Source organism: Anoplolepis gracilipes, chromosome 10 (genome assembly GCF_047496725.1).
Source record: "Anoplolepis gracilipes chromosome 10, ASM4749672v1, whole genome shotgun sequence".
NCBI lineage: Eukaryota > Metazoa > Arthropoda > Insecta > Hymenoptera > Formicidae > Anoplolepis > Anoplolepis gracilipes.
Window position 1 is genome coordinate 11,693,090 of NC_132979.1, and position 24,639 is coordinate 11,717,728.

General features: G+C 36.2%; 3 protein-coding genes, 1 long non-coding RNA gene and 2 pseudogenes across 4 annotated transcripts; 4 read left to right on the top strand and 2 right to left on the bottom strand.

The window, feature by feature from the left end:
* Positions 1-3,456: 3,456 nt before the first annotated feature.
* LOC140670561 (uncharacterized) lies at positions 3,457-4,451 on the bottom strand. Its single transcript, XR_012047585.1, has 4 exons — positions 4,333-4,451; positions 4,008-4,219; positions 3,781-3,926; positions 3,457-3,716 (listed from the first exon to the last, which is right to left on the bottom strand). It is a non-coding gene; the product is annotated as an uncharacterized lncRNA (long non-coding RNA).
* A 167-nt stretch (positions 4,452-4,618) lies between these two features.
* Positions 4,619-7,685, top strand: LOC140670671 (rifampicin phosphotransferase-like; annotated as a pseudogene).
* Positions 7,686-9,903: 2,218 nt separating this feature from the next.
* LOC140670620 (uncharacterized) lies at positions 9,904-10,909 on the bottom strand. Its single transcript, XM_072901321.1, has one exon. The coding sequence runs from the start codon at positions 10,779-10,781 to the stop codon at positions 9,909-9,911; it is 873 nt and encodes a 290-aa protein (XP_072757422.1). The 5' UTR covers positions 10,782-10,909; the 3' UTR covers positions 9,904-9,908.
* Positions 10,910-20,655: 9,746 nt separating this feature from the next.
* On the top strand, positions 20,656-21,561 carry LOC140670746 (uncharacterized). Its single transcript, XM_072901485.1, has one exon. The coding sequence runs from the start codon at positions 20,656-20,658 to the stop codon at positions 21,559-21,561; it is 906 nt and encodes a 301-aa protein (XP_072757586.1).
* Positions 21,562-22,268: 707 nt separating this feature from the next.
* On the top strand, positions 22,269-23,495 carry LOC140670672 (uncharacterized). The gene is made up of 2 exons (XM_072901392.1): positions 22,269-23,178; positions 23,341-23,495. The coding sequence occupies exons 1-2, from the start codon at positions 22,269-22,271 to the stop codon at positions 23,493-23,495; spliced, it is 1,065 nt and encodes a 354-aa protein (XP_072757493.1).
* A 252-nt stretch (positions 23,496-23,747) lies between these two features.
* On the top strand, positions 23,748-24,409 carry LOC140670673 (uncharacterized; annotated as a pseudogene).
* Positions 24,410-24,639: the final 230 nt, after the last annotated feature.

The window sequence follows — 24,639 nt, forward strand, 5'->3', positions numbered from 1 at the left end:
CTGAAAGACCGTTCCCGATCTCCGTATCCCCGCATCATCAACATAACTATATATTCTCTTTCTGTAAGGACCATTTCAATTAAATCAATAACTGTAATATCTATCTCGAAGAGATTGATAAATTCTTCATTCGCAGTCTTTAGCAATCCTAAGCCTACCCGACCTTTGTCGATCCTTAACGCTTAAAAACTTCAATTGTAATGTGTGCATCCTCCACGCGGTGCATCTTGGATAACGCTAATGCCGGCGGTACTTTAAGTACTCATAACTCAGAAAATTCTTATTGAAAAAGGATTTATAATAAGTGTTGTGGAAAGCTCTCGAGGTCAGCTACAAGAATAAGTAATAAAAAATAGGGGGGGGGGCATTTAAAAAAATTAAGATGACCTTCACGTGACTCTTCAAGGTCAAACCAATGGTATCATCTTATGGCCCCCTCGAAACCAAACAATTTTTATCTGAAACATTTTTTTCTAAAATGTACCGTTTGTGAGATATTTAGGTGTATCCAGATTTTTGGCGTACCCTGTATATTATAAATACTATATTTATTTATATATATATATATATTATATATATATATATATATATATATATATATATAAATTAGATATATATGTGATGATATATATATATATATCACAGCTAATTATGGTTTAGGAGAGGTATGTCTAATTGATATCAAATAGATGTACTACTCTGCATAGAGTATATATATATATACTCTATGCATACTGTAGTGTATATATATATATATATATATATATATATATATATATACACTACTCAAAAGAAAATACGGAACACTTTTCATATGTCAAAAAATAGGCTATTTTCAAACTATTGTAACTCAGTGAAAAATCATCGTACGCAAATTTAAAAAAAGCATTTTGAAGCTTGAAGTTTCAACTTTAACATGCAATCGATAATTTTAAAAAAAAATTTTATCTTCTCAGTGCTATCCCTTAAAAAAGCGCGCACAGTTTTCTTTTTAAATTACGTATTTTTGACGCTCTCTAGCTAGATAAGAAAAATTCTCTCGACAATCTCAAGTCAATTTGCATAAAATACAATGTTTTACCTACAAAATGCTTTTTTAAAAATTTTCTTACGATTTTTTTTGGCCGAGTTACATGACTTTGAAGCTAAACTTGCGTTTTTCAGAAAAATTGACGATACTCGGCGAAAAATCATCATACAAAAATTTAAAAAAGAGCATTTTGAAGTTTCAGCTTTAACATGCTATTGATAGTTTTAGAAAATTTTTTTATCTTTTCAGTGTACTCTAAGAAAAAGAAACACTGTTTTTCTCATAAAATTACTTATTTTTGACATTCTGCAGTTTTATAAAAAAATTTTTCTTGAAAAATTCAAATCAATTTTCATAAAATATAATACTTTACCTACAAAATGCTTTTTTAAAAATATTTCGACGATTTTTTTTTGCCAAGTTACATGACTTTAAAGTCAACCTTAAATTTTATTGAAAAATGACATTTTCCGCCGGCATTAGCATTATCCAATATGCACCACGTGGAGGTTGCCGGTCGGATTTTGCACATCACGTGTGCGTGCGTGCGTGCGTGCGTGTGTCACAGCAGAGATAAAGACTCCGCAGTTCGTAACTTCCGCAGTATTTAACGACTCCAAACCCTGTCTGCTGTGTGTATATGTGTGTTTGTGTGTGCGTTTAGTATTGTGTATTTCCTCCTCTTTGCTCAATTACCGTTTGCAGACGCTCTCGCATATTTATACACCTCTCGGTTTTATCATTACCTTTACAGTAATGACGCTCGTTCTGCGACCTCACGTTTTGCCTATCCGTTGTTTACATCGCAATTTCATATTTATGCAAGACAACGCTTGTGCTCATACGGCGAACATAACTCGCCGTTTTCTTGAAGAACACAATATTATATTGCTGGACCATCCTGCTAATAGTCCGGACTTAAATCCAATCAAGCACATATGGGACGAAATGGAACGACGATTAAGACGTCGCGATCAACAGCCGCAAAATTTAAATGATTTAGCGGACATGTTAACACAAATTTGGAACGAAACTCCGCAGAATTTAGATAGAGAGATGTATAAATATGCGAGAGCGTCTACAAGGGGTAATTGAGCAAAGAGGAGGAATACACAATACTAAACGCACACACAAACACACATATACACACAGCAGAGAGGGTTTAGAGTCGTTAAATACTGTGAAAGTGACGAACTGCAGGGTCCTTATCTCTGCTGTGACACACACACACACACACACACGCACACGTACACGCATACGCACACGCACACACACATACATACACGTGATGTGCAAAATCCGACCGGTAACCTCCACGTGGTGCATATTGGGTAATGCTAATGCCGGTGGAAAATGTTATTTTTCAATAAAATTTAAGGTTGACTTTAAAGTCATGTAACTCGGCAAAAAAAAATCGTCGAAATATTTTTAAAAAAGCATTTTGTAGGTAAAGTGTTATATTTTGTGGAAATTGATTTGAATTTTTTAAGAAAAATTTTTTTATAAAACTGCAGAATGTAAAAAATAAGTAATATAATGAAAAAAACAGTGTTTCTTTTTCTTAGGGTACACTGAAAAGATAAAAAAATTTTCTAAAACTATCGATAGCATGTTAAAGCTGAAACTTCAAGCTTCAAAATGCTTTTTTTTAAATTTTTGTATGATGATTTTTCGCCGAGTATCGTCAATTTTTCTGAAAAACGCAAGTTTAGCTTTAAAGTCATGTCTCGGCCAAAAAAAATCATATGAAATTTTTAAAAAAGCATTTTGTAGGTAAAACATTGTATTTTATGGAAATTGACTTAAGATTGTCGAGAGAATTTTTCTTATCTAGCTACAGAGCGTCAAAAATACGTAATTTAAAAAGAAAACTGTGCGCGCTTTTTTAAGGGATAGCACTGAGAAGATAAAATTTTTTTTTAAAATTATCGATTGCATGTTAAAGTTGAAACTTCAAGCTTCAAAATGCTTTTTTTAAATTTGCGTACGATGATTTTTCACTGAGTTACAATAGTTTGAAAATAGCCTATTTTTTGACGTATGAAAAGTGTTCCCTATTTTCTTTTGAGTAGTGTATATATATATATATAAATACAGTATGCATAGAGTATATATATATATATATATATATATACTCTATGCAGAGTAGTACATCTATTTGATATCAATTAGACATACCTCTCCTAAACCATAGTTAGCTGTGATAATGATGCTAGATGGATCACCGGTTGTAGGATGTCTAGTAAACATAACGCCAGCTGTTTCCTCATCGATCATTTTCTGAATGCAAACACCCATAGATACTTTTATAGGTAGTCCATTCTGCCGTCTGTATATGCAATCATCATCATCAAAAAAATAAATCTGCTCTTTCTCTCGTTCTCTGGGCAGGATAGAAAAGTATTTTACCCGTAATTACCCGTACTCGACGCTTTGATACGAGAATAAACTTGCCCAACATTTAGCAACGCATTTGATAATGTCATTTGCATCCTTCACACCTAACATCGAGTTTTGACCAGCGGCCGAAGTTCCCTCGCTGTTTTCTCCAACAGTGCTCGATCTTACGGCGTACAGGTTGTATATATCATTTTCATTTACAGACCTTTCTAATTCCTCTAAGCCTTATAATATTGCTTGTTTAATTTGTTCTTCAACCGGAATAATTTAAATAATGGACACTATCCTGAGAAACAAAGAAGATTTACAGCCACAATACAATTTTAAAAGTAGAAACATTAGACGCATACTTTTCACAATAAGTTTTAAGATCCTCCTTCTTTTTGTCACGACTGATATCTATTATATCATTGATCAAATCCTGCAATTGTTTGTGATGTTGCAATTGCCACTCTAAAGCGAGGCTCGTTACACAGAAACCTTGGGGTACTATAAACTAGAAAAGAAAATAAAAGTTTATATTTTCATTATGATGAATTTGTCGTTTTTCAAGTGCATTATAAATATATACTCGTACATCATCAGTGATAATAGATGTCAGAACTGCAAGGGAATATGCCTTTCCTCCGATAATGTTCTCATTTTGACATTGTTTATCAGCAAAATGTAAAATATATTTATCCTTTTGTTCAAATGTGTTAGGTTGTGTCAAATATTGAACTTTGGTTACTGAGTTTTTGATTTGCTTCGATCTAGTATATGGACAGCATACAATAATTAATCCAGTACCTATAATTGTACATTCGTACAATTTCTTAAACAAGATAGATTTAAGATTGTTCTTTTGGGAAATGTAAGTCTCAATTTGGCACAGTTACAGGGCTTCTAAATCGTTAACGTACCTCTGCTTCCATTTAGTTCTACATGCAGATTACGGATTGTATACGCCCAGAATTGATCATCGTAATAGGTAATTGCATCGCCTATTGTGTAATTGATAATTGCGTCATAATTTTTTCCAGCCACTAAAACAGTCGCATAAATATTAATAATGTTACATTATATCACACAAGATATAAAAATATATTTAATTATAATATAAATATATATATATATATATATATACATATATATTTTTTGTAAGAGATAGTTTGTAAGGTACTGGTTGATAATTATAGAAACAATAAGTTTGAATCTCGAGGACCAAAAAAGTCAGACATAGTTGAGCCTGATACTCTGACTATTCATAGGAAGTTGAACAACACTTTAGCTATAGGCGCCTCTGTGATAGGGAGTAAGAAACAGAAAATATCGCTGAAGGATGATGTTGTGACTAGGTGCACTCTGAACGAACAGGAAAGTAAGAGGATATCGATATCTGATTCCATCGTTCTGAAATTAGCTAAAATAGGATTGCATTTGGAATCGTTTTTTGGATCCGCTCGAGATGTGGAATGAGCGGTTGTCGGCGAGCAAATTTTCCTTTTGCAAGCACGACCCATCACTACTATTAACGAATGGATAGACTTCGAGCTAATGCACGAGTTAGACTCGGAGGTTCCTTCCGATGTCGACTTAATAACTTTTGCCAACATCGAGGAAGTGTTTCCACATCCCATTAGTCCTTTGTCGAACTCTACCACTGTAAAAGTACTAAACTTGGCAAATGCCTCTATATATAATCTTGATTGCACGTTTTTTCATATGGTTAATATGAGAGATGCAATAAATTACTCCAACGTAAGTATTTGCATCTATCGCATTTGTGAGATGAGTAAACTGATTGATAATTCTTTTTTTTTAAGTGTGTTTTACGAGAGCTTGACAAAGAGATAACATCTATCGAATAAAATGACAGACCTAGCCATATCCGGACGCATAGTAATTACGCCTGAAATACACCGGTCCGCGATAGAAAAATACGGTATCACAAGTAGATGGCGGAAAATGTATTTGATGTATGAAATGTTTAAAACAGCATGGATGAGTGATACGATAATAAAAGTAGCGACCGACACATTTAAGAAATTTGTTTGGAACGCCAACGAATTTGATACATCTCGTAATTTGTACAACGTCCTAGATAAGAAATATAAAGAAATCTTTTTAGTAAATTATCTCATCAAATTAAAAAAAATAATAAATGTCTTCATTGAGAAAAAATGTTGAATTTAATGTATTTTAAATTGTTAACGGATTACAAAAAGGATCTTTATTATTATTAAAACATTTATATATTTCAGTTAACACAGTGCCACAACGCAGCAACTATGACGAGCATCTCTTACCACATAATAGCGATGTCGCTTCTAACAAAGGGTAGTAACAATATTACATCCGATCATCTTGCGGATATTGCTGTTTTGCTAAGTTCGTGTACCAATGTCATTAGCACCGAAGTACCCATAATCCTGGGTAAAATAGCATCGTATATAAAAAAAATCGGCAAAGCGGAAGAGTTTAGTAAAATCGAATCCGCGAAAGCTATAGATTGGTTAAAATCGAATTGTTTTCCGGCTGTAGAAGAACTACGTGCCTTCTTTGACAAGCACGGTCACAAGCATTAACGAATTAGATTTAATCTCCGAACCTTGGATATTTAAGTCCGATTATATTATTAGCACGATTCAGGTATGAAATACATATTTTAAAGGAATATCGCATCGAAAAATGATTAAGAAATATTTTAATAAAGTTTCTGTGTATATGTATAATATATATTCCATCCACATTGTTTTCAGACACAAGCAATGTCTGTCGAAAAGAATTATGAGAGCAAAATGCTTAATATACAGGAAACTATCGCAGCTTTGAGGACGCCAATGTCATCGTTCATCAAATGGCTTCTGCAACAAATGACACCTCTTTGCCGAAAAGCGGTTACACGCAGAGAAATGTCAAAAACATACTTGTATCTACTGTACATACATTGAGATTAGCATACAAACGTCTCTGTGCCTTAATGGTTGCAGAAAGTTGCATACCTGATGAAAATCTTATATTTTTTTTACGCATGAAGAGATCGGGCAACTTTTGAACGATCACAATTTGTCACTCGTGCGAAAGTGAGTCTAAATATTATCGTTTACTTATTATTATTATGCTCGTAAAATATTATATTATAATACTCGTTATTGCATGAGTTTATTTGAAATCTTTCAGAACACTACGTAGAAGAAAGATTTATCAGCAAGCAGCAAAATTAAAATTTCCAGAATTCAGTAGTGGCATGCCTATACCAGTACAGGTATATATAATTGTTGTATAATTATTTCCATCTTTCAGAACACTACGTAGAAGAAAGATTTATCAGCAAGCAGCAAAATTAAAATTTCCAGAATTCAGTAGTGGCATGCCTATACCAGTACAGGTATATATAATTGTTGTATAATTATTTCCATTGTATGTGTTATCTAGATTGAATAATTCGTCAATCTATTTTCTTGTGTTTATGTTTGTTATTAATATTTCTAAGATTATAATATTTACAATATCTCTCATTGCAGAAGACGCTCGACACCACAGTTTATGAAGGATGTACAAAGATTGAAGGTACTTCAATTTGTAACGGTTTTGTGGAAGGCAGAGCGTGCGTGATAACAGATCTATCCGAGGCGAAAAATATACAAGATGGAGATATTTTGATCACACATTGCTTGGAGTCTATACTTCCCTTATTAGGTGGAATCGTGACAGAATTGGGCGGTCTTATAAGTCATACGGTCTTCCTTGTATTGTTGGTGCTAAAAACGCAACTCAAATTTTTCAAACAAGTTTGTACATATTTCTATGTCACACAGTGAACTCTATGCTATACTGGAATGTTTACTCAAATGGGAAAAAAGCGCTAATTGTGAGCAAGAGGAAAAATAAGTACTATATGTACATTTTTATCTTTCCTATTTTTGGCCTTTTCTGTCCAATAGTAGAAAAATGTGCTATATGTGCATAGATAAAAAATAAGAAAAATAGAAAATCGTTGATCAATCAGAAAACAATTAGACAGAAAAAAATAGTACTTATCTATGTCTACCTCTATGGTAGACAGACTCTTTTAACACGATACCAATAGCCATTCCAATATAATATAAAGTTTACTGATGTCATCTGATAAAAAACAATACACATAACTTGAGATTATTTATTATTATTACTATTATTTATTAACTTCAATTAATGTGAATTCCTCTATTTAGGCGACACTGTATTATTAGCTGGAGATGTTGGTGTATTACAATTAATTGAAAAAGCCTAATCGAGTAATAATGAAATATAAATAGTAGGTGATATGAGTAGAACGACCAACTAGACAATAAATTCTTTATTTAATATTACGACGTTTCGACCATTTGGTTGTGGTCCTTTTCAAGTGTCACTATAACAAATTTAAAATAAATTGAGCACAAAGGATAAACGCGACAAATCAATCAAAAACAAATTAACTTGGTACATACATTCGAGTGAAACAAAGATGTATAACAATGTGTTGTACAAGTGGAAGTTAATTAAACATTTCGCTGTTGTAGATATTAATAAGACGAACCAACAAGTGACGGAACACGTCTTGTCAAAACAAATTTCGAAACTGAACTGTCGATTTTTAAAAAAACATTTTAAACGATCTTTATTATTTTGTCATAAATATTATTTAGATTTTCTGTGTCCCTTTGTAAGTTTATTGTGTTGTTGTTAAATTTCTTGATAAAAAACATTTCGACTATTTCTTTCTTTTTTACAAATTTCTCGTTGTGTAAAATATCTGGGCTATCCCACTCAAATTCATGTTCGAATTCTGATCTATGTTTACTAATTACAGATTGACACGAAGGATGCAATTTAATATTTTACAATGTTCTTTAAGCCATGTGCGTAAATGTCTTTTTGTTTGACCTATGTAAAACGCATCACAATCCTTACAATGAATTTTATATACGACATTAGTTCTATTATCAATGTGTAACATATCTTTGCCACGTCTTATCAATGTCTTAAGCTTATTGGTTACTATCAAAGCAACATTTAGACCGGTATCTCGTATTGACCGGCGCAAACAATAACTATAATCCTTAACATAAGGTAGTAACATAAAAAAGGTTTTCGGCTGTAATTTTCCCGTAGATTCATGGGCATTAATGGTTTTATGGTTTTTCAGAACATTGATCCTTTTTTGGTTGTGTCGTTCAACAAATTGTTCAGGGAAACAATTATTACGTAACGTTTTACGAACTATATTTATATTCTCTTTGTGGAATCTGGCATCCGAGAGTAAAAAGGCATGATCAACGAGATTATATATAGTATTTATTTTATACTTCGTTGGGTGGTTAGAATGAAAGTTAATGTATCTTCCCGACCATGTAGGCTTCCTAAACCAGTTGGTTATAAGTTTATTGTCGACACGCATAATCGTTGTATTTAAAAAACTATTTTATATTTTTAAAATATAAATAAATTTCAATTATTGTATTGAGACACTTAACTTTCTCTTTCTCTCTCTCTCTCTCTCTCTCTTTCTCTCTCTCTCTCTCTCTCATGAAACTTTGCACTTTTTTTGGAGAGAAAATAATCAATGTTCATTTTTATGTAACACATACAAAAGAAAGTCCAAAGAAAATGAAATAAATGACTTACTGTAGATGAAAGTTTATTTTACAATGCAATAAAGCAAGTATTGCAAATTTTACCTTTCACCTTCACTGTATGATTATAGCTTAGTAGTAATGGGGCAGGTATGGCCCGTCAAAACAAACCCCCACCACCGCGCCCTCGAGCACCGCGGGAGGTGTCTGGTGTTTTCCCCCACCACCACCGGGACTGACAGAAAAAAAGTGGTGGTTGGAGGGGGAAGGGTTCGCGCTCAGGTAAGAAAAATTTATTTTTGGAAAAATTTTCTGGTTTTCTCGGGACTTGAACCTGGGTTCTTCGTATTACTGATCCTGGTCCTGGTGTGCTGAGCTAAATAAGAACTTACTAGAGTAAAGGTTAGATAAGGCATTTATGTTACGTAGTGGGGCAGGTATGGCTCTTGGGCCGATATCGGTTACGGTGACGGTGGTGGGACGGAAAAGCGCGTCCTGCACGTGGGGCAGGTATGGTCCGTCAAAATAAATGACGTCACATGGTAGTTGACCATGTATAACGTCATGCCTGTGAAAATGAAAAAAAGATAATAACACCGGAATGTGCAGGTTCTGTCAAACGCGATGGTATGACGCAACGAAAGAAATAGTATTATCGGTGTCTTATATTACGATGAGCGCCTATTGTTGAAAGAGGTTGCTAAACATCCTCTTTCAACAATAAAAGTAACGGAACTACTTATATGTAAAATGGGAAAGAGGAGTGGGTGAAAGAAATCGATAATAGATTTAAATGTACAAATATGTAACGTTTATATTTAAAATTTTTTACAAAATCAAAATTATTCAAGAAGTTTTTACAAAATGAATAATTGAAGAAAATATTCCTGGGATAATGATTATAATTTTCGTTTTGTTACTATCATATGTACAATTTGATTGAGGTAAAGCGAGATTATTTCTAAAAATGTTATTTCAAAGTATATATCGAGAAATGATAAATCTTTTAGCTGAATGCGAACGTTACGTTCTATTTCCTTGCTATTACTCTTGATCAGAAGTTTTATAATACTGCTATTAATGTTACTATTGATAGGAAGATTTATCTCTATTTCGTTCATTAGATATCGCGCACATTCGTTGACACTGTTGGAAATTAAATTTAGTTGATTCAAACGAGCGTTTACACATCCAACTATATTTTCCAGTCCCAGAAAGGTTGCTCTCTGCATTACTATCGCAAAGCTGTAAGTTTTCCGTTTCTTCGGTGTAGGTCCGTTTGCGTTCGTATCCTCGATGTTTTCGAAAGGAAGATCTTCTTGCATGTTTTCGCGATACGCTACTAGCACAGCTCTAGCACCATATGCGGTAGTAAAATTTATAATTATTTTGTCGATGATAATCGTACTCTGTTTAATTTTATCACCGTTTAAATACAAAGACATCTGTTCCATGTTTTCTTGAAATTTCTGCCACGATTCCATATCGAAGCAAATTCCTTCAGTGCTATGAGATGATAATTTAACAATCGGTAGAAAATCCAGTTTCTCTCCATCCGACGCCATAAGGCCCACATGATTTTTCTTCGTATAGGATGAATTCAGGCTATATGTTGTAGATAACAACATACGTTGCAGTTCGATTTTTCTCACGAAATTGCATTTTGACTTAGAAGCGCTGACTGAATACAAGGATTTCTTGAAATTTGAAATTTCCTTATGATTGTCCATGATAGCTGCTTCTGCGTAGAAAATCAAAGTTCGAATAATCATGCTCAGAATACAAACGAAAACAACGAACTTTTACAGTTGAACTTGCTTAGTTCGGATGGCAGGAAACGACTGAACTTAATTTTCCCGAATATTTAAATTAGAAAGATGAAATAGAAAAGTGGTGGGGAAAATGCGCGCGCAAAATAATAAAAAATTATATGTGTATGGAATTTTAAATCAATTTAAAAAATAGATTATAAAAATGTACGTTACTCTCCATAGCTTGAATGTGTCGCGTCTAAAGTTCAGAGAATAATATTTTTATAACGTAGTTTTATAAAAATCGTGAAAATTATAATAAAAGAAAATTTTTCATATATATATATATATATATATATATATATATAAATAAAATTGTATTCAATATATAAATTTAGAAAAAGAATTTCTAAAGAGTGCCAAGAAAAAAACAAAACCTTGCGTCACATATAAAAGTTATAAAAAAAAAAGATATTTATTTATTGCTTGTTGGTTTTTCCAAAATTTTTTCACGACATATTTCTTATAGCTAGCCGCCAGGAAAATAAAGAAAATAATAAAGATTACTTCGCGTAACAAAAAAAAAAAAAAAAAAGGAATAAGTGTTTATTGTTTGTTGGTTTTTCCGAAATTTTTTTCACGACATATTTCTTATAACGTGCCGCCGAGAAAATAAAGAAAATAATAAAGATTACTTCGCGTAACAAAAAAAAAAAAAAGGAATAAACGTTTATTGTTTGTTGGTTTTTCCGAAATTTTTTTCACGATATATTTCTTATAAATAGTCGGCGAGAAAATAAAGAAAATAATAAAGATTACCGAAATTTTTTCACGACACATTTCTTATAACGAGCCGCCGGAGAAATAAAGAAAATAATAAAGATTACTTCACGTAACAAAAAAGGAATATTCGTTTATTATCGTACGTAACAAAAAAAAGAAATGTAAACGTGGAAAATAGATTATTTCCAAAACTTTCTTTGAACTTACCGTTAATCCATCATAAAAGAAGAAAATATAATAATAAAACATTCTTTCAAAAGTTTTGCATTGTATTGTTCTATCGCATTTTGTTTAACAATCCGACCAATGCAAAATCAAAGAATTTTCCCCTCTTCCTAAAGAAGCGTTTTCTTTAAAATGTATAAATATGGTTCTCCGTATTAGAAAAAGTACATTTCAAGTTCCGAATTTGAATTTTATCCATCACGCGAGTTACAGTGCAAATAATTAATTATCATGTCGAATCTTAAAAACGTTGTAGAAATTTGCCTTTCACTGGCACAGAGTTTATGCGGCCAGAAATTTGACAAATTGTTATCGGGATTAACAAGCGACGACGAAAAAAATTATAGCGTCTTCGGAAAGTTCGCTGGCGAGTGTCCTAGCGTGGTGCTCGCGGTATTATTCCGCTTAGGGCATTTTTGCAATTTTCGCGAACTTTTGAATATCGCCGGAGAAGTTATCGAATCGCGGATCTGTTTTGGTGAGGAAGAGAGCGATGCTGGTGGGCACGTAGAATTTCTTCGGCTGCATTTTCATCGATTTCTCCAGAATTCGAATGATAAGTTTTTATTTTTACTTTTATCGGGTTTAAAATTATAAAATATGTTATTTAAATCAAACAATTTTTAGACTCAACGCGTCCGATCGCGATCGCGAGAGTCGAAGGAAATCGTCTCTCTCGAATAAACGAAGATCGAACCGGTAGATTAAGTTTACGCAGGAGACGACAAGCAGACACGTCGCCAGAGGCGGGACCTTCACGTAAGTTTTAACACATATTTTATAGCGGTGATGAAAAACAAAATATTATTTTTCAAATTTTAAAATACCGTACATTTCAGAACAGGCACGCATAGTGTTAACTCCAGAACCTCCTGTTATCGATTTAACGGAGGGGGACACAGAGGAACTGCTTTCCGGAGAAGTTAGCTCGATTGACGAAGTGGTCATATTCTCCCAGATTGCAAGTAAGTAAAAAATATTACATCGAATAAAAAATAGCGCGAAAGGTTTTTTAAACAAGAGAAATAATACAATATTTTTTAGATTACATCGCAGCAAACGAAGAAGTACGGAATGAAGACCTGATGGAGGGAAATGAAGAGGCAGAAATAGAATCGGGCGAAATGACTGAGGAAGAAGAAGAAGAAGAAGAAGAAGAAGAAGAAGAAATGAGAGAAGAGGAAGAAGAAATGAGAGAAGAAAAAGAAGAAGCGGAAGACGAGGAGGAGGAAGAAGAAGAAAATGATATAAATGACGTGTCGATGATAGAAGAAGGTAATAACTTAACACATTCTTTAGTTCTTCTCTTACGTTTAAATTTTATTTTAATTGAAAAAATTTTACTAAGAAACTTTTACTCAACAACTATCGTCTCCGACATTTCATACACGCCGGTGTACGATCCCTAAAGATATACCGGCGTAACAGAAGGTTGAAGGGAGAAGATTAAAACGAGTAAGTTAGCTTAACATAAATAATAACGTAACAATTTTACATTATTAACAAAATTTAAACGTAAGAGAGAAATATTTTACGAAATATTTCATCAAAATAATTTAATTATTCTTATTTTTCACAGTACAGATCGGGGGTGGAAAAAGTGGCGAAATACAACGTCAACAAGATCAACAAGTACGCGTAGGAGAAGAAGAAAATCACTCGCATGCAGATGAAGAAACACTTGACGCTGTGGAAAACGAGCCCGGAGAAGAGAAGAAAAGGGTGTATATACTGGCGATCAGATAGAAAATAATTTTAGAAATATTGTATTATTATCGGAAAACGTGCGCCAATTTAGAAATTTCGGTATAGAGGGACGCAAAATTAGTTTTCGTATCCGATCCGTACCCAAGGGGGCTAATGTATATAACTGGCTAGAGAACGCGTTTTGGGGAACTTCGTACGTAACGCGTTCGTGCGTACCAGGTGATTACGTCGGGATGACTTTTGATTCCGGAAATTTTACGCGTGGATCCGCAGGTATATCGTTCCGACCATTTCGCGACTTGACTTACGAGAATATTTGGAATCTTGTAAGTTCGTTAGCGCAAAGTTGCGACGGTCATGATATAGCTCTAGCGTTTAATATCCGCGTTTCTAAAGTTACTCTTCCTCAGGGACGCGGACGTAACGCACTTACACGGGATATTATTGTTAAGCGTTCAATTTTAACGATTTCCAATTCGGACAATTTATGTCTTCCTCGTACGCTTGTATCCGCTCAAATTTTTAACGAGCGTGGAAATTTGCGCACGGGAGAGTTACATGAAAAATGGAACGCAGTGAGACGACAAAACTCTGTGTTACAACGCGACTTAGCGTTGCAACTTACGAGGAATGTAGGTGTCACAATTCCTGAGGAAGGAAGCAGAATTCCCGAAATCGAACGCTTTCAACAATATCTCGCCGGGGATAATATTGCTATAGTGATATATAATATCGTTACTTTTGGTCGGGGCGGGTAAACCGTTATACAACGGGGTTGAATTCTTAGCGTCTCTACAGCGAGAGACAAGAACGTGCTTAAATATATTATTTCATCCGGACATAAAGCATTTCGATGTAATTTTAAATTTAAGGGCCGCCGCGGGTGGGCGAGGATACTACGTTCCGTGTAATTTAAGTTATCGCTCCGATAAGAGGGAGCATCGATGCTCTAACAAATGTTCGCGACGTAACGCGATGCCGCCGTGCGAGCAAACAGATACGCCACATATTAGGTGCAATAATCGTTGACGGAGATTTTTTGATCGTGAGTGCTTGGAGCGTCACCATGCGCAGAAATCATACGATGGAAAATCGCAAAAAAGCGTTTGCGAAATTGACGATTGCGGCCGGTTAATTCAAAGAAATAAACAACACGAATGCGACATGGCTTATTGTACCGTGTGTCATTCTTTACAATCGCTGAACCATTTTTGTTATATGTTACCTATTCGGCGCGGCGATAATTCCAATCCTTATTGTGCGGAATTTATCGAAGAGAATGGGGAGCAACAACAACGGAGGAACGGCGGCGAAAATAATTGTATACCCGCACGTAAAAAAAGCCGCGTAGCATTCGTGTTTTACGACTTTGAGACGAGGCAAGACGAAACGCTCCAAGGTACCACGAATGTAAAAATTCACGTGCCTTCGCTCTACGTCGCTCATCAAATTTGTGAGTCATGCGCGGAAATAAATGAAACCTCGGTGCGATGTCGTTGGTGCGGGATTCGGGAATATATATTTCATCGTAATCCCGTACAGGAATTTGTAGATTTTGTAACGCGTCCGACAAAATATTTTAAACAAATAATTTGTATCGCACATAACGCTAAATCGTTTGATGCTCAATTTATTTTACATCATATCGTGGAAAACCGTATCTCGTTAGAGCCGCAAATAATTTTAAATGGAACAAAAATAGTTGTATTAACGGTGGGACGTACAAAATTTATCGATAGTGTTAATTATATGCCGATGCGTTTATCCGAATTACCCAAGGCTTTCGGATATTTCGAATAAAGGTATTTTTCCTCACTTATTTAATACTATCAATAATCAATCTTATGTCGGTCCACTGCTCGATGTACAATATTATTCACCTGATTCTATGCAGGTGAAAGAACGCGAAAAATTTTTGGCATGGCACTCGGAGATGACGCGTGCGAACTACGTGTTTGATTTTCAACGCGAAATATTGGATTACTGTCGTAATGACGTAGATATTCTTAGACAAGCGTGCATGGCTTTTAGAAAGATCTTTTTACAGCGCGTGTCGTGCTTGTTGCGAAACATTTTCTCAATCCGTGTGCGCTTATGAACCTTCCGAACGCGAATTCGAAGGTACATGGATATCATGCAAATTAAAGAAAGCTATTGAGAAAGGTTATTTTGTGACAGAGGTTAGTGAGATTTGGCAGTATAATGTCACTCGTTATAATCACACCACGCGCCAGGGAGGTCTATTTGCTAGATATATAAACACGTTTTTACAATTAAAGCAGGAGGCTAGTGGTTAGCCGAGCGAATGCACGGATGACGATGCTAAAGAGCGATATCTTCGTGAGTACGAGGAAACAGAAGGTATTGCTCTTGAGAAAAATAACATCGTACACAACCCCGGTTTACGTTCGGTCGCGAAACTAGCGTTAAATTCTTTTTGGGGAAAATTTGGTCAACGCGAAAACTTGCCACATACTGACATCGTTAAAACGCAGCAGAAATTAATGAGCCTACTCACTAGCCCGCAACACGAAATAACCAATATATTGCCCGTAAACGACGAGGTAATATATATTTCGTCACGAATGCGACAAGAAGCAATCGTACCATCGTCCCTTACTAATGTAGTAATAGCAGCTTACACAACGGCACAAGCAAGATTAAAATTATACGGATATTTAGAAAAATTAGAAAGCCGCGTTTTATATTATGATACCGATTCATGTATACACGTGAATACCGGCGATCCTCAGGAATACGAACCGCGTACGGGTAATTTTTTAGGCGATATGACGGATGAACTCGCAAACTACGGCGAGGGTAGCTACATAGAGTCGTTCGTATCCGGTGAACCGAAATTTTACGCGTATGTGGTTCGTACACCCGATGGACTCAATCGCGAAGTTTGTAAAGTAAAGGGTATAACTCTGAATTTTGAAAACTCGCGCTTAGTTAATTTTATTAGCATTAGAGAATTATTATTACAAAAAGAAAGAGAGGAACAGGCAGAGGAACAAGTAGAAGAAACAACCCCTGAATCGAGGATAAATCTTCGGTTTAAAGCCATTCGGCGCATAGTGTTTCATGATATAATTACGCGTGATGAAACAAAAAGATGTGCGCCTGTGCTATTAAAACGAAGATTTATAAAAACAAAACGATATTCTCTACCGTACGGGTATTTATCAGAAACTTGATAGATATTAGCATACTTTCCTGTTCACTCCTCTAACTTTGCGTGTAAAAATATAGAATTGCGCACGTTTTCCGCCCACCCTGCGTAAAATATAAATATTGTCAAAATGTAAAGTTTTGTAAAATAAAATTTTAGTTTTAAATATAGCTGTAATTTTTTTATAATAAAATGTAAATCTTAGTTTAGTTGGAAAATGTAAATATAGCTAATGAGAAAAATGCTATGTAAATGCATATATAAAAATAAAAAATTCATTTTTAATTAAAATACTGCTCCTATTTCCTCCCAACTTTTTATATTTTTTAGTTTTATTAATTTAGTTTTTAAGTGGTATATTTTTTATTTAGTAAAACAATAATTTTTTTAAAAATAGCGCGTACGCTCAATCCCTTGTTATCGCGAGCATATATATGCTGGTGAGAGCATTTTTACTAAAGTTACAGTTTATCACCGCGCCATTACGCTCACCGAGATATTCGCTAGCGCGAGCACGCGACCGCCGCGGGTGGAGGACCCCGAAGCGCTGATAAGCTTATTCCTCTGCATTCCAACGTTTAACATTAAAAATTTATCGCGCATGCGCATTTTTAACAAGCTTATTATTATTTGTAAGGGTGACGCTGAACTTATTTCATTTATAAATTTGTGTATAAATGCTCAATCGCTCATTTTGCAAAATGGATGTACGCTGGAAACATCCTTGGACGTCGATCGTCTGCGGTCCTACGGGATGCGGAAAAACGATTTTCGTGGAAACTTTCCTTCGAAGTTTATCAATCATGTCCGATGTACGATTCGAGAGAATTTTATTTTATTACGCCGAGTGGCACGATGCGTATCAGCGCTTACAACACGCTGTGAGTGAAAGAGAAGTAGAAGAAAAAAGCGCGCGAAGAAGCGGATACTTTAGCGGTAATAATACTTTGAGAAACGCGAAAAAAAAAATATAATCGAATTTCGAGAGGGATTGCCGCGTTTGGAAGATTATTCCAACGATTCGCTTTTTCCGAAATTGGTAATAATCGACGATCTTATGAGAGAATCATCATCGTCGCTATCGTGGATCTGTTTACGAAAGGAAGCCATCATAAGAATCTCAGTGTTATTCTTATCTCGCAAAATCTGTTCCATCAGGGGCGTGGACAGCGTGATATATCTTTCAACGCGAATTATATAGTTGTTTTCAAAAATCCGCGTGATAGTGCCCAAATTCGTCATTTAGCACGTCAAGTATATCCCGATGACCCAAAGTTTATGGAAGAAGCATACTACGACGCAACCTCGAGACCGCATGGTATTTATTGCTTGATTTGAAACAATCGACTCCAAACGAATATCGATTTCGGGCGTGTATCTTTCCCGACGATTCGCTGCATTACGTCTACGTACCTCGTAGATCGAGCAATAGAGGAGGGGGTATATAAAAGGAAGGTGATTACATACGCATCTTACCAGTCGCGCTATTACATCGTAATGGTAAAAGAAAATAAATATCCTTCGTCACTGACGTCGCGGAATTCGTCGGACGGAGCAATAAAAACTGCTAGACGATCAATCGACGAGCGAAACGCATGTCTTTTGAAAACTTTGTGCTATCTGAAAAAAAATCAAAGAGTGTCTTTCTTACGCACTGCAGATAATAAACTAATAAAGTGCATACAAGAGTGCGCTTATAATACGCTCAAAAGAAACGTACCGCTTGGAAGTAACGAAAAAAGACGACTAGCCAAGCATAAAATCATCCTACGACGCGTCGCGACAAAACAAGGTAATTGGAGAGGCAGAAGAAAGCTACTGGTACAACGGGGAGGATTCTTACCTTATCTTATTGCTCCTTTACTCGAGGTTATATTATCACGGATTATCGGGAAATGAAAAATTATACAACTTTTTATATCAGCTTTTTTCAGAATAAAAAGTAAAGCATTAACGATTACGATATTTGAATAATGGAAAAAGCTAAAAAAATGGTTTTAATTTCTACGGAAAATCTCGAGAGAATGCAGCGCATACAACATCAACATCATTCGGAAATAGTACCCAGCGCAACATCGTCAGATAATTCAATAAAAAAAATCTGGAAAATGTTAACGAAAATAATAATACGGTGCAGACGCCTGGAACTACTTTATCGCGACTCGATACTAAAATGTGCCGTATTCTTAATCTCGCGACTCCCCGCGACGAGGGGGAAAGATAAAAAATGTATAAGGAAGTACTTCAACGTTATCTTCACTTTGTTCGAGCTGCGAGAAAACGTTTACGCAAAGATAATGGCGAGGTAGATGAAGAGCAAAACGAAAACAAAAGATTTGTATGATGACGATAACAATGAACTTTTGGAAACGCAAACTTTAATTAGCAGTGACGGTAACATTAGCGGTAGTAATACTAATAGCAGTTTCGGGAAAAAACGCGCTCAATCGGTGGAAATGCTAAAACAAATAGTCGTCTCCGTGCCGAAATCTTATCGCGACAAAGCACGCGCTGTGTTGAAATATTTGGTAGACACCCCGGAGTCTAAGATTAGCTGGGATAGACGCGGAGTTGTGACTATAGACGGTATAGTCGTAACGGGATCGAATATCTCGGATCTCATAAACGACGCGATACGGGAAAGAAAAACCATAAAAGCAACCGGAAGAATTCAGTTTGCTCGATTACTGCATGATATAAATACGCCTTCCAATCTCATAGGTAATCGCGATTTGTTACGAGTTCATTGTATTAAAAATCCATTACCTCGCGGGAGCTCCACTCCGAAGAAAACTCTGCGTTCAAAATCATACACTTAAACAAATTAAACGAGTCCGACGCAAACACGATATTTGTATCCGCCGGCGAAGACAGCGCCGATGAAACATTAACACACGATAACGAAGATTCTCCGTCGAAAGGGAAAAAACTCGATTGGATAAGACTCTAATGTCGGAATTCGAAAAAGTGTATTACGACCCCTCGCACTACGCAGGGTATTCCGCAGTGGACAATTTAACGCCGTTAAACCGAATTTTAGTCGCAACAATGTTCTCGACTGGCTTAAATCGCAACACGCTGCATCGACCGGTACGACGAAAATTTCCGCGTTTACATTATAATGTACGATTTGTGGGAAGCTGATTTGATTGATCTCCGTAATCTTAAGAGCTATAATGACGGTTATTCCTATTTACTCGTAGTAATCGATGTGCTTAGTAAATTTGTATGGGTTGAACCTTTACGTGACAAAACAGGTATCTGTGTAATACGAGCTTTTGAGCGTATATTCTCGAGAAGCAATGGTCGTCTACCGGTTTGCCTACAAACCGACAAAGGTAAAGAATTTATAGCGCGTCCTGTACAAAAATTTTTAAAAGAAAAAGACATTCGCTTTCGCGTAACTCGCAATCCTGATATTAAAGCAGCTATAGTGGAGCGTTTTAATAGAACACTCAAGGAACGTATGTGGCGTTATTTTACGCATAAAAATACACGACGTTACATAAATGTTTTGCAGGATATCGTTCACGCTTATAATCACACCCGTCATTCCAGTATCAAAATGCAACCTGCGGTCGTTACGCGGGAAAATGCCCGCATCGCGCGCGAAAATATAACTCTTCGTTGGAAAAACGAGAAATGCGAAAAACAAAAGGCTAAATATCGCGTTGGCGAACTCGTGCGGATCAGTAGAGCAAAAGTCACCTTCGAGAAAGGATACGAAGCAAAGTGGAGTGAGGAGATATTTCAAATTCTTTGGATTCTTGATTGGCGAAAACCGCGAGTGTACGAACTAAGTGACTAGCTGACGAGGTCATAGACGGTATTTTTACGAGCAAGAATTAGCCCTAGTTGAGAAAAATTTACAGGAGGAAGAATTTATCGTCGATCGCGTGATAAAGAGCAGAGGACGTGGTGATAATAAACAGCTGTTAGTTAGCTGGCGTGGTTATCCTAGCAAGTTCGATAGTTAGATTCCCGCTTCAAGTTTAACAAATCTTTGAGATGAGGGAGGACCAATTTCTACTGGTTCTTCCGAGCAACAGCAGTATGCGTTATTTTCCGGACAATACTACCTCGTCATTTATTATGGAATTGCCTCAATCGATACAGTTACACGGCGAATGGGAAGTCGCGCTCAGCGAAATTCAATTTCCCAATACTTTTTTTCATATACAACGCGGTGAGAATATACTCACATTCGCCGATGTTGACATTCGAGGTAACGAGGAAAAAGATTCTGTGATAATTTCGAGGGAACACGAAATACAGACTGGCATTTATAAAAATATGGACGAACTTCTCGACGCGATTAATACGACGTGTAAAGGAGTCGGTTCGCATTTTCGTCTGGATCGACGGGAGTTATCCGCCGGTAGTATAGAGTTTTACCTCGAGTGTGATGAAAATAAATGTAAACTAAATCATTATGTAAACTTTTCCGATAAACTTCTACGAATACTCGGTTTAGGGGATGCACTTTATAATGCTCCTAAGCGGGAAGGACGATACTATACTATGCTTACGACGTATAATCCTGATTCAAAAAAAAAATCTACATCAATTTTTGTTAAACTCGGTTTTGAAAAGGGACGCTTTGGATTCTTTAGTTACGAACCCTGTAGTTTGGCTCGCGGTATTCCCGATAAACTATTCGTTTATTGTGATATTTGCAAACCTTACATAACAGGCGCTGTGCAGTCTCCTCTTCTCCGAATAGTGTCGGTCGAGGGGCATGGTCGCGATTACGAGTACGGAACGAATCAAGTGAAACATTTCTCTTCTCTGCATTATATCCCGTTACGACGAACAAATTTCAGTAGGATTGAAATCGATATAAGAGTTCGGAAAAAAATAGCATTCGAATCCGGAACATCGACTGTGGCGTTACACTTTAGGCGAACCCGTTAGTATTGCGAACGTCGGTATCATAGGGAAAAAGATAAAAATTAAGTTCTCAAATGCAACATGACAGACTACTACGAGTATTACAATTTACAAAGCAGAGGTGGTGGAATTCCGTTTTCGTCGGCGCACTTTATCAACGCGGTCATGGAATCGGAAGTTTTCTAGGAGGATTATTTAGACGTATACTACCTTATTTAAGTAGAGGAGCGCGTGCAGTAGGGAAAAAAGTTTTACAAGCAGGTGTTAATATAATCGGTGATATTGAAAATAATATACCGCTAAAGGTGTTGGCCAAAAACCGTTTTAAAGAATCGCGCGAAAATCTCAAGAGAAAAACTAAAGAAAAAATAAGTAGTCTGATGAAAGGCTCGGGATATAAGACAGATGCGAAAATGCACGCAGCTCAGTTTCCTTTCGCTGGGCTTAACGCGCGTATCGTTAAACCCGCGGTAACGTCGTCACGTAAACGTCGGCGATCAAATAAGAAAAGATTACCGAAAAAAACCAAAGCGCGGAATAAAACATTAAAAAGCAAGGGGAGGAAGAAAAATCGCAAGTCAAAGAAAAGACTTAACTCCTCCACGAAATGTCGTAAAATTTCTAGAAAGCGCACCGTATCCGACATATTTTCTTAAATGATACCACGCTAAACACAGTAGACAACAAAAATATCGGTAAAAGATATTGATAAAAATTTACGGTAAATAATCATGTCTTTTCTTAATACGCATTCGAGCGAGTGTTTAAAAAGTGAATTCGATCTTTTTTCTTTACCACCCACGCAGACTAGCATCGAAAGTTCAGAATGGATCTATTACAAACCCGTCAGCTCGCTCTCAGACGACTCGCCGATAGAATTCGTCATCCCAGGCCATGGAGAAGAATATTTAGATCTCACACATACCATGCTGAGTCTTCGAGTGCGCGTGGAAACCAACGACGACCTCGCGCCGCGAAAGAGAGGTACCGCCGCCGCCACAGAGGTCAAAGTAGGGCCCGTAAATCATTTACTCCACTCTATCTTCAATCAGATCGACATGTATTTCAATCAAAAGCTCGTGTCGCCTCCGAACAACGCGTACCACGCGTACATCGAGACGTTGTTAAATTACTCTTCACCCGCAAAAACTACCCATCTAACCTCGAGTCTGTGGGACGCGGATACACCCGGATACATGGACGATCTATTGGAATCAAAAGGCAACGCCGCGCTCGTGAGACGAGCTCGATACATTCACGGAGAACGAGCGCTAGATCTTATAGGACATCTTCATTGCGACGTTTTCAATCAAGATAAATTTTTAATTAACGGAGTAGAAATACGCTTACGACTCATACGCTCGAAAGATTCATTTTGTCTCATGGAAAGTAACAGTTTATCGAAAATTCATATATTGGATGCCAGCTTACTTGTGAGAAGAGCGAAAATAAGCGCCGGGGTGTTACTCGCACACGCTAGAATGTTGAGTAAAGTTACTGCCAAGTATCCACTTACGAGAGTCGAGGTTAAAACTTTTACGATTCATAGCGGGGTAATGGCGGAATCAATAGATAATGCAATATTAGGTCAACTACCGAAACGAATAATAGTCGGCTTTGTCAATAATAAAGCATTTAATGGTGACAGAAAATTAAATCCATTTAATTTTAAAAATTGGGGTATAAATTTCTTCTCGATGTATGTCGATGGTATGCAAATTCCCAGTAGGCTGTTACAGCCGGTTTTCTCGGTTGAAGAACCGCTTTATGTTGAAGCTTATCAAACGCTTTTTTCGGGGACAGGTATTCATTTTTTTAATGAAGAAAATTCTATAAGCAGAGAGGATTATTTCAAGGGATATACGTTATTTGCTTTTGACCTTACACCCGATTTGTCCGCTAATTGTGCCGGCCATTGGAATCTTGTGAAACATGGAAGTTTGCGATTAGAAGTGTGATTCGAGAGAGCTCTCGCCGAGACCGTTAACTGTATTGTTTACGCAGAGTTCGATAATGTGATAGAAATCGACGCGTCACGTCAAGTCATCGTCGATTTTTCCGGCTAGTTTATCTATGCACGATTTATGCCTCGTAGTGTAATACTCGGTTAAAAATTCCCCCTCCACTTTCAAATAAAATATCGATATCGCCGTGTTTTCCAAAAACGTGTATTGTAACAAAAGAAGATTTAGTTTCATTCAAGACGTGAATGCGAGCGTTTCGTGAAGAGGTTATACTTTGTCATTGCAAGCACATAAATTTTCACAATATGGACATAGTCATCGACATACAAGGCTTCCGTGATGTCAACGATAAATTTATCCCAAAGGAAGTCGCTATTGTCTCGATTGACGCCCCAATCGTCGGCCATTGGATTATGATGTCTCCACATTCATTTGGAGAATTATCCGCAAAAGCAAGACGAGAAAACAATTGGCTCTCGCAAAATTATCACGGTATCGAGTGGTTCGACGGTAAAACTAATCTAAAATATTTTATTTCACATTTGCGCGAAATTACAAGACGTGTGCGTTACATTTACGTTAGAGGCAACGAAAAGGCAAGCTACTTGCGGAATATACTTTCCAGAGATATAAATAATTTGGAAGATATCTCTCCGCCATTTAAAAACCTATCGTCAAAAGAAGAAGACGGATGATATTGCTCTCACCACGGATTTTGGAATTTTGGAATCTTCCGTTGCGCATTACACAATGCTTATAAACTAAAATGCTGGATAGTCACACAAAATAATCGTGATATCGACGTTACGTTTAGTACTCAAGTTAGTTGTAGTACTGAGGAAGATTGTGAAATATACTCCGAGAACACAGACGACGAAATTGCCGAGGAAATCGAAAGCAAAGGTTAGGTTATGTTTTTTGTGACATGAATGAAAATATTAAATCGAGTAATGAAATAGAGAAACAAAATCTGCAAAAAATCGAACATCTAATTGAAAAAGAAGAAAAAGAGGGATTTGTGAAATTGACGAAATCAAAGACGTTACTGGATGAAAACAAGTTCAAAATTACATTAACATAACATTTCTACGCAAACCGACATTGAAAATCCGAAAGCCGATATTGATAAAATCGCATT